The sequence below is a fragment of the Calypte anna genome, chromosome 14, assembly GCF_003957555.1.
Source record: "Calypte anna isolate BGI_N300 chromosome 14, bCalAnn1_v1.p, whole genome shotgun sequence".
NCBI lineage: Eukaryota > Metazoa > Chordata > Aves > Apodiformes > Trochilidae > Calypte > Calypte anna.
Window position 1 is genome coordinate 2,139,759 of NC_044260.1, and position 16,670 is coordinate 2,156,428.

General features: G+C 48.4%; 1 protein-coding gene across 2 annotated transcripts; it reads left to right on the plus strand.

Moving 5' to 3' along the window:
* The first annotated feature begins 7,400 nt into the window (after window positions 1–7,400).
* Window positions 7,401–16,670, plus strand: GFER (growth factor, augmenter of liver regeneration). 2 transcript variants are annotated; one of them, XM_030460239.1, is made up of 3 exons: window positions 7,401–7,727; window positions 8,699–8,913; window positions 16,568–16,670. In XM_030460239.1, exons 1-3 carry the CDS (start codon window positions 7,521–7,523, stop codon window positions 16,653–16,655), a joined length of 510 nt encoding a protein of 169 aa, XP_030316099.1. In that variant the 5' UTR covers window positions 7,401–7,520; the 3' UTR covers window positions 16,656–16,670. The 2 variants fall into 2 exon arrangements, with proteins under 2 accessions (XP_030316099.1, XP_030316098.1); XM_030460238.1 differs by lacking the exon at window positions 16,568–16,670 and adding an exon at window positions 9,745–10,071 and having other exon boundaries at window positions 7,402–7,727.

Sequence of the window (16,670 nt, forward strand, 5' to 3'; positions counted from 1 at the left end):
GTCTTGAAGGTCACCTGTGATAACACACGACCTATCAGCACCTTTAATGAAAAGCCCAGCTGCTAAAAGCTGATTTTAAGAGTACAAAGAGTTTTCAGACTTCAAATAAAAAGAGCAAGAGACCTTTAGGAGCAAATTAAAAAAAAATCAAACACGAGCTGAAAAAAACCACCCTTCACCTCATAAACAAAGGAAGCAGCTGAACCTTCACAGGGACTGGGATGAGAGCTTTGGCAATATCTAATCCAGAGGAAGGAATTTCATTTTTTCCTCATTTCAGGAGCTGCTGCATTTTATGACACTTTCCTGCAGCTACAGGGGCCAAAGAGCCCCAGGGGATGAGAGGTTTTCCTGCTTTCCAGCAGCTCAGAGGGCTGGAAGGAAGGAAAAAAAGGAAAAAAAGGAAAAAAAGGAAAAAAAGGAAAAAAAGGAAGGAAGGAAGGAAGGAAGGAAGGAAGGAAGGAAGGAAGGAAGGAAGGAAGGAAGGAAGGAAGGAAGGAAGGAAGGAAGGAAGGAAAGGAAGGAAGGAAGGAAGGAAGGAAGGAAGGAAGGAAGGAAGGAAGGAAGGAAGGAAGGAAGGAAGGAAGGAAGGAAGGAAGGAAGGAAGGAAGGAAGGAAGGAAGGAAGGAAGGAAGGAAGGAAGGAAGGAAGGAAGGAAGGAAGGAAGGAAGGAAGGAAGGAAAGAGCAGCCCATCTGCAATGCCTGAGCTTTCTCAGGAAGGACAGTGCTGATTTTCTACAAGGAAACCTGTCTTTTCTGCTTTTCTGCAAGGACAAGTCCTGTGATTGCCATGATTTCTCAGCCAGCCTGTGCTTGGGCACTTGAATTCTCTGCTCTGTTCCTGTTTCAGTTTTCCTCTGCCAGCTGCCCAGCTCAGGATGAGCCCCATTCCTTCCCAAACCATGCTTGGAGCATCCCTGGTTCTTGTCCCAGAGCTCAGGACACTGTGACCAGAGTGGCACCAAGTGCCATCCCTGACACCTCACTGGGCAGCTGAGAGGGCTGAAAGGAAGAGACCAAACTCTCCTTTCAATGCCCCTGGGATCCAGGGAAAAGGCAGCCTGGGCTGGGAGGTTTGCTGCAGACCAAGGCCCCTGTTTGCCAACCCCTTCTTGCAGTAATTCCTTGTAATTTGTAATTCCATTGCTCCTTTGTAGGAGAAACACAAGGGTCTGAGGTTATGCAAAGGACAAGTGCATGATTCAAGAGGAAAACTTCCAGGAAGGATGAGAATGTAACTTAAGCTCCTGCAAGAGAAAGTTTCCCACGTGATTTCCTGGAAAAGAAAAATTAAAAAACCCAACAAACCCCCCAAGGTGTTTGGTGAGTGCATTGTGTGGGGTGAGGCCAAGAGGGACCTGGCTGAGATGGGATGGAGAAGGAATTCAGGGAGGTGTTTCCAAGGACTTCCAAGCCTGGAGGAGGTGGTGCCTCTGCAGCTGGCCCCGAAATCCATCAGGGATGTCCAGCCAAGGGCAGGTGAAACAAACAGAGAGAAATTCTGCTTTCACCCATTCTTACTTGATGCTCAACCTGGTGCAGTCTGAGCAGAGACAAGGTGGTTGTTTTTTCCTCCCAGGTTGCTCAGGGAAATGCTCATCCTGCTCTTCCCCTTTCCTCATTCCCCACTGCCACTGCTCAGCAGAATATCCAAAGTGCTTCATCCCTCCTGGGCTTTCCAACAGCTGGATTTAAAAGTTCACCTTTATTTCCAGAGGGAAGACAAGCCCCTTGTGTTCCTTGCCCCCTTCAGAAAAATGGGGAAAACTATGGAATTTTCACTCAAAAGCTTGGCAGGGAGAGGGGTGCTATGGAGGGAAAGCTGTTGTTGCATTGGTGTTTAACTCCTAACATCCCTACAGCAATTGTTATCTGAGAAAAATCTCTCCCACACACAGCCCTGAAAAAGGAATCACCCAAAAATCAGGGAGAGGAAAAAGAGAGAAAGCTCCAGGTGTACCTGTCCTGTGTGGGACAAGTGAGAGGAAAAGCACAGCTCTGATAACAGCAGAGCCATGGATTTTCCAGGAAAAAAAATTAGGGAATTTCTGATGAGGAGGAACCCTTAAAATCCCCCTGGGAAAGAGCATGGGGCAACGTTTTGCAATGGGCCTCAAACAGCATCTGAGTAAAGCAAAGGGTGCTGAGGGGTGCTGAGGGTGTTGGGCAGGATCCTTTCACAGAGATTTTTTGCTTTTTTTTATTTTATTTAATTTTATTTATCAAGAGCACACAAGGAAAAGCCCAATTTGGCTGTGCTTGTGCATTAAGTGATTCCCTGGATGCCTGGGATGCAGGAGACAGACAGGAACACAGCCCAAGGATCAGAGCTGTACCAGCTCAATGCCAGCCTGGTAATGGACACCCTGCTCCTTCTGCATTCCCATTTTCCTCAGGAAGGGGCTGCCCACCTAAAAATGACAAAAAATTGAAACTAACCTGCTGCTTTCTCTGGGGAGAGAACCCCAGATCTGAGGAAGGCAGAGTCTTGGTGCAAAGGGTGATGCCATGGGTTGGTTTGAAGGGGTTTTAATATTTCTGGGGGGACCTGGACTGAGCTGTCTGAGCCACTCAGTGCCAGGAATCTCCTTCTGGGAGATAACTTCATGCCCTGGCAACTTCTGTTGCAGGTGATGCATTTCTTGTGTACAAGCCAAGCTGTTTGATATGATTCATTTACCTGGAAATAGAAACCATTTTTTGCTGGCTGCTATTTCCTAGTTTACTGCAATTTCACAGATCCCTGTGTGACTAATTCCTGAGGCTGCCTTTGGAACTGGTTGTACTTCAGGCTCACATCCTTACCTGCAAATCCCTGGCAGCTTCCTCCTGGTTTGCTCCCTGGGAGCAGCAACAGTTATGTTCAACTATTGAACTGTTTATAGAATCATCACCAAAATAATAATTAAAAAAAAAAGTGCTAAGAATCCTGCCAGGTATAGGGTAAAAATTTCCAGAGAACTTGAAGCAAACTGATGAAAAGTCAGTAGCAGGTTAGGCTGCTGAATGAAGAAGGCTTTGAGATAATATTATTTGTTGTTTTCTTGTCAAAATCCAACTTTTTAGTGCCAGCAGCCCAGGCTCACTGCCTCTGCATTTCCATACAATCCACATCCTGGAAAACGGGCTGCAAGGATAGCAGCAAGAGGTTTGTCTGTGTTAAGCCAGAAATTGTGAAAACTGGAAGTTTTCTGTGGATATAACTCCAGAAATGAGCATCCTGCTGCAGCCTGGGGCAAAGAACTCCTTGCCATCAACTCCCCCTGGGATCCTCCCTTTTTGGGGTCTCCTCTCTCTGGGGTCACCTCCCTCTGAGCTTACTCAGACCTTTGTCCTGGCCCAAAGCCCACCCTGGGTACAGCTGTGCCACGCATTTTACCCACCCTGGCACAACCTGCTGGCCATGGGACACAGGGTACCTGGGGACACCAGGAGGTGTCTGTCCCCAGGGGGGTGTCTGATCCCAGGGGGGTGCCTGATCCCAGGGGGGTGCCTGATCCCAGGGGGGTGTCTGATCCCAGGGGGGTGTCTGATCAGGGGGTGTCTGTCCCCAGGGGGGTGTCTGATCCCAGGGGGTGTCTGATAAGGGGGTGTCTGTCCCCAAGTGGGTGTCTGTCCCCAAGGGGGTGTCTGTCCCCAAGGGGGTTTATGATCCCAGGGGTGTGTCTGATCAGGGGGTGTCTGTCCCCAAGTGGGTGTCTCCCCAAGGGGGTGTCTGTCCCCAAGGGAGTTTATGATCCCAGGGGTGTGTCTGATCAGGGGGTGTCTGTCCCCAGGGGAGTGTCTGACCCCAATGAGGTGTCTGATCCCAGGGGGTGTCTGTCCCCAAGGGGGTTTCTGTCCCCAGGGGGTGTCTGTCCCCAGGGGGGTTCTGATTCAAAGGGGGTGTCTGACCAGGGGGTTTCTGTCCCCAGGGGGTGTCTGTCCCCAGGGGGTTTCTGATCCCAGGGGGTTTCTGATCAGAGGGTGTCTGTCCCCAGGGGGTTTCTGTCCCCAGGGGGTGTCTGTCCCCAGGTGCCACCCTCCCAGCAGAGAGGCAGCAGAGGGATGCGGATCTGTCCTCAAATCTGGGTCAAGTCCTGTTCCAGCCCCTTTCTCCTCCCTTCTGCTGCACCCACCCTCAGCTGCCAGTTCCCAAGCTCCTCTTTAGCAACTGCCAAAGATAAGGGCAGCAGATCAAACAGGAGCCTCACTGAGAAAGGCAAACACAACCCTGGGCCTTTCCTCAAGCCTGGGTTTTACCTCTGCTTCCTGGTAGCCACTGTCACCCCTCTGCTGGGCACGGAGTCCAGGTCAGGGCTGGTGGGAAGGGGCCCCCCCTCCCTGGCTTCACTCAGCTCCACCTTGCAGAAAATAGAGAATTGAGAAACAGGGGGGTTGGGGTTAGTTTGTTTGGGTTTTTTTTTTTTGGCAGGAGCACTGCAAGGTGTTGGGATGGAGCTCTCCTCCCCTCCTGCCCCAGGAAGCTTTCAGGAAAGGGGTTTTTTTAGGAGCTGCTTTTGGACCAGGCTCGCTCTCTTTTTAGGACTGCCAGGTCCTGCTGCCAGGTTTCCTCCTTCAGGTGGAATTAAGGAGGCTCTGAGCTTGGGTTGTTACAGACAGGACAGATGATAGCCCTTCTCTGATGTGCTGAATCTCAGCATTTCTCCACTTTCTGCCTCCCCTGCTCCCAAAGGAGGTGATGCTGCTGGCCAAGGGAAAACTGGGAGGACTTTTTCCTGAAGAGCTCTGCTCTCCCAGCTGAGCAGAAAAAGGGGCAGGGCAACAGCTTCTTTCCTGGTGGTGAACTCCTGGCTTGCAAATAAAAAGAAAACATGCTTGTATTTTAACTAACTCGGTAAATGAAATCACTAACGAGGGAGCAAACAACCTTTTAACAGCCAAACAAGGAGATTGCTTTGACCTAAGCAGACATCTGCAGCTCTGCAATAAAGCACTGGAGGAAATTCCCTGGCTGCCTCTTGCAGACACCAGCATGCTGGTTTAATAGTTTTTCATGAATTAAAGAAAAAAAAAGGGGTCATGAACAGTATTTAAAATTTTATTGGTGTGTAAGGAAAACAAAGTTAAAGAATGTCCTTCCCCTGCTTGGGCTTTCCTTCCTGAAATTTAGATATATAGCTGGCTATAACTTTAGACAAAGCCATGCCAGTTCTTATCAGTTATTCACTCCCTCACGTAAAGAAATGTTCTCATGAAACTGTAACACACACACAAAAAAACCCCAAACCCATAAACCAGGAGGAGTAAATAGGAGACCCAAAGCTGGAGATCCCAGAGCATCAGACCAAGCCACAGATGAGCCATTTCCATGGAAAACACATGAAGTCCTGCAATCTTTTTCAAGTCAAGTCTTTGGAGCATCTTTCTAAACCGTTGCATTACCTCCTGGACATTTCACTCCATGCTGGGATGAATATATCAGAAGACAACAGCTGAAAATGAGCAGTGCTGTTCAAGCAACCTTCACACAAGTTGTGTCCTTGGAGAAGTGGTGGCACAACAGCACTGAACACCAGAGCAAAGACTCCAGATGCATCTCAAACAGGCTACAAAAGAGCCTGGAAGGAAAAGAACATGGAAAAGTGCAGTTTTTTTGCTGCTGGGGAGAGGGATCCCTGGGCAGGAGTGCCTGAAGGGAGAGGAAAAGGGATGGTGCTGCCTGAAGGGGAAGGAGAGGAGGAAGGGGAGGGAAAAATCTATCCCAGTCAGGTTATCCCGATCCCAGGTTCCTGAGGATGAGCCTGTGCTTCCCCTCCATCCCATCCACACCTGCACAAAATAATAATAATAATAATAATAATAATAATAATAATAATAATAATAATAATAATAATAATAATAATATTTTTCACTCGACTGGCAGGACACAAAGAAGTGAAAAGGGGGGAGGAGATTGACATTCTGGAGGGCACCGTCCCCTGTGGGAGGCTCATCCTGGGGCCACTGTCCCCAAGCCCATGGGTCACCCGGGGTGAAGGGAAAGCTGCTGAATGTCCCCTCAATGTCACAGAGCAGGGACAAGGCTGGGGCTCTCCCCAAAAAGCCCAGCCCAACTCTCAGGTCTCCAACATCCCTGCCCTGGGGAGGGAGGAGGTAACTCACTCCTTCCTCAGTGGAGTTTTACCAAACACAAAGCACCTGACAGGGGTGTGCTGGGGTTGGGATGAAGTCACCCATTTGTTTGTTATTTAAATCAGAGCCTTGGGGGGCTGCTGGGTGCCACCAACTCTGCTGTGCACAGGAGTCACAGAAACACAGAGAGTTTGGGGCTAGAAAGGACCTCAGGTATACAGACATGGACATAGGGTCCAAAGGAGGGCAACCAGGCTGGTGAAGGGACTCCAGCACAGACCCTATGAGAAGAGGCTGAGAGAGCTGGGGCTGTTCAGCCTGGAGAAGAGGAGGCTCAGGGGAGACCTCATCACTCTCTACAACTCCCTGAAAGGAGGTTGGAGCCAGGGGGGGGTTGGGCTCTTTTCCCAGGCAACTCTCAGCAAGACAAGAGGGCAGGGTCTCAAGTTGTGCCAGGGGAGGTTTAGGTTGGAGATGAGAAAGAATTTCTTTCTGGAGAGGGTGATCAGGCATTGGAATGGGCTGCCCAGGGAAGTAGTGGATTCTCCGTGTCTGGAGATCTTTCCAAAGAGCCTGGATGTGGCACTGAGTGCCATGGGCTGGGAACCACGGGGGGAGTGGATCAAGGGTTGGACTTGATGAGCTCTGAGGTCCCTTCCAACCCAGCCAGTTCTATGATTCTGTGATTCTATGATATAGATTTAGAGACATGGATACATGTAGAGAGAGATATATAGGCATATAGGTATATAGACATACATATATGGATATATAGACATATATAGGCATACATATATAGAGATAGATATATGGACATATAGACATATATATATTTGGATATATAGATATATAGACATATATATAGAGAGAGATATATGGATATATAGACATATATGTATACACACATACAGATATATATAGAGATATATGGGTATACATACAGATATATAGATATATATGGATAGGCATACAGATTTATATATAAATATAGACATACAGATTTATATAGATACACATAGACCCATATAGAGAGACATATAGAGCCATAGATAGATATACAGACATTTAGGCACAGAAACAGATACACAGACCTAGATATGGATACACAGATAGACACAGACACAAATACCCAGAGGTACACAGGTGGGGGGCAGGAACCCCCACCCTGTTCTCCAACACAAGACTCAAACCCAGAGCCTGAATTGGCCAAAAACCAAAACCCAACCCGTGAACAGGGAGCAGTTGGCTCCGGGGTGCTGCAGGGTGAGTCTCCGGGAGGAGCCTCCTCACACACACCCGGGAAAAGCCCCGGCCCCACAACCAGCTCCTGCCCGGGGGTACAGCGAAGCCCTCGCCGGTGCCGGTGCCGGTGCCCGCCTGAGGGAAGCGGCTCCGGTTCAAATGGCGGCCCCCGCCCCCGCCCGTGCTGCACCGCGGCCCCAAGATGGCGGCGCCCGGGGAGGGGCGGGCGGGACGCGGAGCTTCGGGGTTCCCGGGCACCGAGAGCGGTTCTTTCCCTTTTCCCTTCCCCGTCCCGCACGGAGCCGCGGGCTCCGGGGCGGAGGAGCCGTCCAAGAAGCCGTGTCGAGCATGCACGGATTTCAAGAGCTGGCTCCGGGAGCAGAGGAAGCACACGGCCCCGGGCGGCGGGGTGAGGCGAGGCGGCGGCTTTCCCGCGGGGTGCGGGTGGTGGGGGGGAGCTTCTCCGGTACCTCCGGGGTGCCATCTCCCCTGGCACGGCACAACGGGGCACGGAGCCTCCGTTCTGCCCTCCGAGGGGCTGTGAAGGAGCCGGGAGGAGGGTGTCCCTTCTGTGGGGGGGTGAAGGGGGCTCCATCTTCGCCCTCCCACCGGGTGTGAAGGGGGGTTCAGCCATGTCACCCACTGAGGGGCGTGAAGGAAAGGGTGCAGCCATTGTCACCTGGGGGGGTGAAGGAAAGGGGTTCAGATGTTGTCATTGAGGGGGTGAAGGAAGAGGATTCAGCCCGTCTCCCCCTAAAGGGGTGAAGGAAAGGGGTTCAGCCATGTCCCCCACTGAGGGGGTGAAGGAAGGTGGCTCAGTGTCACTGAGGGGCTGAAGGAAGGGGTTCAGCCATTGTCACTTACTGAGGCAGTGAAGGAAGGGGGTTCAGATGTTGTCATTGGGGGGGGTGAGGGAAGGGGGTTCAGCCCCTGTCACCCACTGAAAGGGTGAAAGAAGTGGGTTCACTGACACTGAGGGGAGAAGGAAAGAGGTTCAGATGTTGCCATTGAGGAGGTGAAGGAAGGGCGTTCATCTCCTGTCCCTCATTGAGGGGCTGAAGGAAGGGGTTCAGCCATTGTCACCCAGTGAGGGGGTGAAGGAAAGGGGCTCAGCCATTGCCATTGAGGGGCTAAAGGAAGGGGGTTCATCTCCTGTCCCCCACTGAGGGGGTGAAGGAAGGGGTTCAGACATTGCCATTGAGGGGGTGAAGAAGGGGTTCAGCCCCTGTCCCCCACTGAGGGGATGAAGGACCTGTCCGAGTGTGGAAGAGGCCTCAGCTGTTGTCCCCCACTGTGGGTATCAAGGATCTCTCCCCCCCTTTCATCCTCCCGGTGCCAAGGGGCTGTTTCCATCCTTCCCAACCCTCTCTCCTGCTGCAGGACCCAGCGGTGGTGGAGGAGGTGACAGAGCCACCCCCAGAGTGTCCCCTGGACAGCGAGCAGCTGGGCCGCAGCACCTGGGCCTTCCTGCACACCATGGCTGCCTACTACCCCAACCACCCTACTGCTGCCCAGCAGAAGGAGATGAAGGACTTCATCAACCTCTTCTCCAAGTTCTACCCCTGCGAGCACTGCGCTGAGGATCTGAGGGAAAGGTGAGGTGTTGCTTCCTTGGGTTTGGGGTTGGTTTTGGTTTGTTTTTTTTTTTAATATAATTCGTTTTGGTGGAAGGGCTAGCTCAAAATTTGGGCTTGTGGCAGTGATTTGCATAGCAGCCACTCTTCCTGCAGCTGGGTTTTGTAGCCACCTGGACTGGTTTCTTCCATTATTGCACAAATCAGAAGTGTGCTTTCTGGGAAAACAAATACCCAGTCCTGTTCCTCATGCTGTTTGGTTGTGTGTTGCCTTCAAGGCCTCGCTCAGGCAACTTCTGGTTCAAACTGGACTTGTGTTCTCTCCTTCAAGGGGGAAAGTGTTTCTTCTACCCCAGAAAATCCCCTTTATTGGCAGCCTCAGCAGTGGAGGTGAAGACCAAAATGGGCTGTGGTTTTTCCAGACAGTTTTCTAGTTCCATTGCTTTCAGCTTGTTTCTCAAAAGTTTCAACTCTTCTTTTCTGGGTGATAAGCGTACAAAAAAAAAACCAGTCTGAAAGTTATTGACTTAGCAGGCATCACATTGCAAAACCAACTACTCAGTTCTTCTCATTTATTCTTCTTTTTTGTTTTAATTTGCAGTTTTGATCAACTCAAGTGCTTCTTGCTTCTCATCACAGATGAGCTGTTGGACTCCTGTGTCTTTTCCAGCTGGCAACTTTATAGTGGAAGTTTGGCATCTGATAATTAGTGCTTTCTCTGTCCTCTTTGGGATGCATCTTGCAGTAGCAGGAGAGGCAGCTCTAGGAGTTTTCTGTGCTCTGTGCCTGCTTTGGGAATTGAAGTTGGTGGCTGTAAAGAAGTAACCTTTGTTTCCTCTCCCGTGTTTGCAGGTTACGTACAAACCAACCTGACACTAGCAACAGAAATAACTTCTCCCAGTGGTTGTGTCTTCTTCATAATGAAGTGAACAGGAAACTGGGGAAATCTGAATTTGACTGCTCCCGGGTGGCTGAGCGCTGGCGGGATGGTTGGAAGGATGGGAGTTGTGATTAATCCCCAGGGAATGCTCTGGAAAGCTCAGAGACTGCTCCAGCCTGGGGCTGGCTCGCTGCAGGGAGATGTGTGAGGCAATAACTGTGTGTGTGTGCTCCTGTGCATGGCTGCTGGGAATAAAGGTAAACCCATTCTGGCAGTAAATTAAAAAAAATCTTACAGTATTCTGGTGAATTATCACATAAATGTGTTGTCTGAGAGGTTGAGGCCTTATGTTTGAGAGGGGAATTGCTGGAAACCTCTGAAATGAAGGCACTGGCAGCATCATGGAGATGTTTTCATTGTGAAGTTTCCTTGTTTTAGGGGCATTTGCTGGCCTAGGTGACTTTCTGTTCCCTGGGAGCAGTTACAGGGGGCTGCCAAGTGGTGTTTTATGCTTCTTTTGAGGCACTGTCCTGATGTTTTAAAAAATGAATCTGATTCCTTGTCCCTTTAATTTCTGTTGCTCTTACTGAGTGAACTCATGGTGTGTTGTGTGTACCCCAGGATCTCCCTTTCTGAGATCTCCAGTGTTTGTTGTAAACCTCAGATTCAGATCCTTTAATGAAAGGCCTGAGGACTGGTACTTTGAACTTAAATACTAAAATAATGGAGCCCAGATTTCTCTTTTTATTTTTGTGCTTCAATTGATCATGCAAGAGGACAATGCATGAAGGGAAGCTGGTGGAGGACAAAACCCCCTCATCTAGTGAATGGAATGAAGCATCAGCTGAGTGAAATGCAAATGTTTTAAATTGATTTCTAATTTTCTTAGGACCCAGATGTGGTGTGATGATAATTTTTACTGAACTACTTATTCCTAAAGCAGATAACCTCCTCATCTCTGCCATCAACTTCTGTCAGTCATGAGATTGGTTGGGGCTGAAGTCTGTAATGAAGGATGCTCAGCTCTGTTTAGCATGCAGGATTTCTGAGACAGCAGTTGTGCTTTGAAATTCTTGATTAGTCCTTGCTGACCTGCTTGCTCTTCTGGTGTTATCCCTAAGCTAAAAATCTTCAGAACAAAAGGACTTTAGAATCATAGAATAGGCTGGGTTGGAAGGGACCTCAGAGATCATCGAGTCCAACCCTTACAAGCCCCCTGCAGCATGAGAGGCTGCAGTGTCAGTTTTATGCTGCATTTCTTGTACAAAGTTGAGTCCCTGGGGTAGATTTCCAATGTAGGAGTGATCAGAATCCACCCTGGGTGTTTTATTCTTAGGTCAGCACCAGCATATTGATACCTAAAAGTGAATTCCAGAGTCCAGTGAAACTGCAACATGAAATTACTTGCACCACAAAGCATGTAAGTGACTCTTTATAAAAAGAGACAACTTACAAAAGAAAAAAGAAAAAAGTCAAAATAATTTCAAGCTCTTGAAGCAGAATAGTGATACTGTGCCCTTACTGCACTTCTGGCTCTGAAAACTTTGCGGGAATTTGCATAAACCACAGCAAGAGTCAGCTTTTTCCTTCTGGACTTCCTGCTGAGGTTTTCTTGCGTGTATTATTTCCTTCTTTCACACACTACAGCACCTTTGTAAAGTTACTGCTGCTGATAGACTGCTCCCTGGAGATGTTAGTGGGAGTTTTATAATGCTGTTAGAGTGATGACAGCTCCTAACTGAGAACTTTGATCTTCAGATTGCTTTAGAAAAGCAATAGGAACTCTGGAGATGCATTTCAATGCTTTATGGCCCTGGTCAGGTTCTTTCAAGCTGGGCTTGTTAAAACATTATGAGAGGAATTTTATGGACTGCTTATTTTTGAAGGTTTTTATGTACTAAATACAAACCCAACAGAAGTGATGATAAGGAACTTTATGAAGTATCCAATCTGATTTGTGTTTGAAGGCATCATTCAGGTTATTAAAAGTGCACAGAAGATTTCCCTATGAGCATGTTGAGATTCTTAGAGAAAAGAAATTCCAGCCTTGGAATTCCTGACAAATTTCTTGGTTTGTGGGGGGTTTTTTTGGTTTTTTGGGGTTTTTTTGGTTTTTTGTTTGTTTGTTTTGTTGGGTTTTTTGTTTGGTTGGTTTTTTTTTTGTGGTTTTTCTTTTGTTTGGGGGGTGTTTCTGTGGTTTTTCTCTTTTGTTTTATAAATATCCTCAGTGCCCAGCATGAAGCCCACCCCTACCCATTAGTGAGAGGACCAAGCCAAGGCTGTAGTTTCCCCTTTTTTCAGCCATGACCTGAATCCCCCAGGGCTGTCAGGACATGGGGCTATGGACAGGCAGTTTCTTCTCCCCTTCCTTGTTCCACAGGAGCATTTTCCTGGTTTTCCTTCCCAATCCACCCTCAACCCTTCCCTCGGGACAGTTTCAGTGCCTATGGAGCAGGTGATGGATCTTCCCTCCCTAATTTGCTCCAGCCTAAAGGAGCAGATGGGTGCAACCCCTCTCTTGTCCTTTCTCATCTTAACTCTGAGGACCTTTGTGAGTGGCACTTGAGCTGTGCTGGTGACAGGCAGGTGCAGGTCACCTTCCTGAGCCCTCCTGCAGCATCTCTGAGCAGTGCAGAGAGGAAAATAAAGATGTGCAGAGGAAAAGCCCTTCCTGCAGCTGCACTGATCTGGGCAGGGCAGAGCCTTAAGGCTGAAGTCAGCTTCATGAGGCCTCCAGCTGTGGCTGCTGGGGTTTAATTGGGGCACTTTGTAACTTTGCTAAATGGCCATTTGGTAAAACCTGTGCTTGCACTCTGTTCTTTCACATTTATGGCTTAAATTTGACTTAAATGCTGCTTAAATGTATCCTCATCTCTGGGGGCTTGACTCTGTGTGTGGGGAGGGATTTTTTTTTTGCTGCTCCTCTGTACCACATCCCAAGTTTTAATCTTCTGTGAGGAGCTTCTATGGAAGGCACTCATATTTGTGTATGGAAAATTGTGAATTCTCTTCTGAAAGCACTTGATTAAATCTAGTTTTAAAAATAGCTGTATTCAAAGTATATTTCCTGTTGATGTGAAAATAATAAAAGCAACTGAGAGCTCATTCCTGGCTTCCCTGCTGCACCAGACCTTGGGCAAAGGCCTCACGTTGTGCTGCTGTTCCACAGCATCCTCTGCCAGTCTGATGCTGCCTGAGCTTGGCTGCTCAGTGAGGCTGTGGGGTTCTGTCTGTGTGTTGGTAAGATGAGGTGTGACTGCAACTGTTGTGCTGTGCTCCTGAACTGAGGCATTCCCTGGGGGCCCAGAGATCCAAAAATGCAGTGATGTCCAGCAGGTCCTTGCTGGATCAGAATGGGGTTTTAACCTGGGGACCAGTGGGATATGTTATAGGGTTCTAGGGTTGGTTTTGAGGTTTTGGTGTATTTTTCTAGCAGCATCAAGTGGAGCATTACAGCTGGAAGTAGCTCAAACCTCCCTAAGTTTGAGGAGGATGGCAGAGAAGGGTGTTAGCCACTGAAGGGCAGTGTTTGTTGGCACATCCCATCCTGCTGGAAGCTGCTTCCTCCATCCCAGGATCCCAGTCAGGGGCAGGTGTTACCTCAGGAGCTTGTGGGACCTCACTCAAGAGCTGCTCCATGCAACAGCACCTGACTCTTCATCTTTCTGCTTCACAAAGGACTTTGTGTTTCCAGGCACTGATTTGCATTCAGAGCTGCATTTTTTTTCCCCCCACTTTGTTTTTGTCTCTCCTGAAAGCAAAGAGCAGTGAGCCCCAGGGGAGCTGTCTGCTTCATCAGTGGGAGGCAGAGCTGCTTGGGCAGGTAACAAGTGCAGCTGTTGACAGAAGCTCTATTATTCCCTTAACATTTTTACAGGGATTAGCTGTTCCTTTGCAGTGGGGGGGTGCACACAGCCTCCTGTTGACACTCAGGTTCCCCAGAGTCCCCTTGCTTGTGTCTTTTGCTCCAGCCTCTAACAGGCAGCCTGTGATATTTTTTTCCTGTTGAGGTTTTAGAGGCTCGGAGAAGGGAGAGCTTAGGATGTGCTTTGTTTCTTTCATCCCTTTCTGTCAGCATTGATTTTTATCTTTTTTTCTTATATTTTTTTTTATTTTTCCTGGAACCACTCTTCAGGTTTTTTCCCTGCCTGGGAGAGAGGAGCTGTTCAGTGCTTTGTGCAGCCAGGAACAAGCACGTCAGGAGGAACTGCCAGCAAGGTTGGGTGAAGTCAACTCCTGATTTTATAGGCTAACAGGAAATGGAATAAAGCAGATCAAGCAAACCTGCAGCTGATAGCTTGGGGGCAAAACCAGCAGTCAGAAGGCAGGGGCTGGGGGTCAGATGGGCAGGGATGGGTCCAGGAACAGGGTGTGATGCAGTGGTGTGTGCAGTGTTGGGTGGTGGTGGGCAGGCAGGGTACGTCTGCTGCTCATCACAGCTCCCAAAACTCCAGATCAAAAGCTGGATCCTGCCAGCCCAGGAGAGATGGGACTGGGGAGCCTGAGCTGTGCTGGGAAATGGCATTGCTGGCAGGTTGGGGTTTTCTTGTAATTATCCTTGATGTTTCCAGGAAGCTGTTGGGTTCCCTTTGGCATGTGACAATCCTGTCTGGGCCACTCAAGGGTGGCAAATCCAGCACAGAAAGTTCTGCTGCTCTTTGGGTACATGGATGGTGGGCCTGGCATTCCCTGGAAAAGTGTCCTCTGCTTCCCTGCGTGGTGTTGGAGCTGGCTGCTGCCTTTCCTGTCCGTGCAGAAGCCTCTCCCTGCTCCCAGCTTTTCCCTCCCAGGTACCACACACCAGCCTGCAGCCTGGATGTCACTGCAGGGTGTGCTCCAGAGGGCTCCGGGGGAAATTCGCTTTTCAATTTACACAAACCAGCAGCAGAGGGCAACAGAGCCTGGATTTCGGTGACTTCCCTCCCTCTTGAGGTTCTCTGGAGTAGGAAACTGCTCCAGGTGACCAATGGTTTGTTTACCTCATGCTAATTCCTTTCCTGTGGTTTTGGGAGGAGGTTTTGCAGCCTTCGGTTACCTTTCAAACTGGAGCTTTACTACACCTTGAAAATACTACAATAAAAAGATACCACTACAATACTACAGTATTGATAATACCTTTGTATCCTACATGAGGGATGTGTTATTTCTCTGCCTGCCTCAAATATTTACCCAGAAGTATCCTAAACCACAGGATGCTGTTTCCATCCTGTTTCCCACCTGATTTTTAGCCCAGAGTTCATCATGTATAACCAGGGATTTTTTTAATTATCTTTTTTTTTTTTTAATCAGATCACTACCAGGCTGGAAAGGGTGAATGAATTTTAGCTGATAATTCTATAGCAGTCACTTTTTTGTTCAGAGCACTGGGTGTGTGATACAGGGCAATGCTTGCCTCTAGGAAAGCAGCTTCAGCCCTGGCCAACCTTCAGAGTCCTCTTGGTGGCAGGGGTTGTGTTGGATTAAATCAGTCATACAGCTGAACTTGATCTTAAAAGGTTTTCTCCAACCCCCAAATTTTATACTTAATTAATGTCTTTCCCACTGCTGCTATTTCATGCAGTCCCTCAAAGCTTCTGTTTTACCAGAACACCAGTTTTTAGGTCTAAACTCAAGTCCCCCATACTGGATGGGGACTTTCAGATGCCAAGTGCAGTCAGGCAGAGCTGGGCTCTTCCTGCTTCTCCCATCCATGATGTCTGACCCAAGCTGCCAGTAGTGCAAAAAAAAGTGGATTTTGTGACTGTGCCTCACCTCAGGCTTCTTAGATGGGGTAAAAGATATGCAAGGTCTGTAAAACCAGGTCTATAGGGCTTGAGTCTTTGGCTGGAGACTCAAGAAATCAAAATTCAGTTCTTAGACATAAGCTTCTTGCTGCTCCAGGTAAGTCACTTCACTTTTTGACAGCTACACTTCCACTTCTGCAAAATGAGGATTAAAATAATGGTTTCAGCAGGTTTTTTTCCTGTGTTTCCTATCTAAATGGCAGTAGCTTTCAGGGAGGTTATGTTACTGTGCTTGTACAGCATAGTCCTGGGCCTGAGGTTGTTCACTGCAATAAAATCACTCATCTCAATCCATCCCACAGATCTTTACATCAGGTTACAGCTTTCCTTTGGACCCAAGCACCTCTTTAGTATTTGCTATGTTAAGAAATGAAGGGTTTGGTATTTTCAGGATATCCCCACAAATACTACACTGGCTACAAAAACATTGTGGCCCTGGTTTCCCCAAGAGCTTGGGCTTTGGGAGGCAACAGGAGCAGAAAGAGTGTGAACACAAGGGTGACTGTTAAGTGACTGAATCAGACCAGTTTGCCAAAAAACCCCAAACTTTTCCTACTATGAAATACTTTGAGAAGAAACAAAGAACAGGTTTGGTACACGAGGCACCAAGGCTGCAATTGCACCACTGGTGAAACCCTTGAGGGTTTTTGGTCATTTAGGTTTTCCTGCAGGTAACTGTTGCTGTGGCTGGGTGGATGTTGATCTCTGATGAGTTCTGCTGTACAAATCTTGCCCTGGTGATTTCAGGTAGTGAAGTTTTCTGCCTTTTCTTGTACCACACTTGTCTTTACACTTGCCCAGTAACCACTGGGTCCCACCTGAGCTGTGGCTGCAGTTCAGAGGTGGATGAGTAACCAGATAATAAATGATCTTCCAGATATTTTCATCTCTCTTAACAGAGGGCATTAAGTAGTTTTGCCTGCTAGGGGGCTGCTAAGTTCTTTCTTTCTGTTTCTGGACACTACAAATTTCTCAGCACCTCTCAGTATTTCCACCAACTTGTTCTCCCTAGGGACCAGTGGCTGGGAGCAGTATTAACCAACCTCCAATCCATGTCCAGCAAAGCACTGCAGAGTAACCAGGAAAAGAACATCTATTGAAGCCCTGCTCCAAGC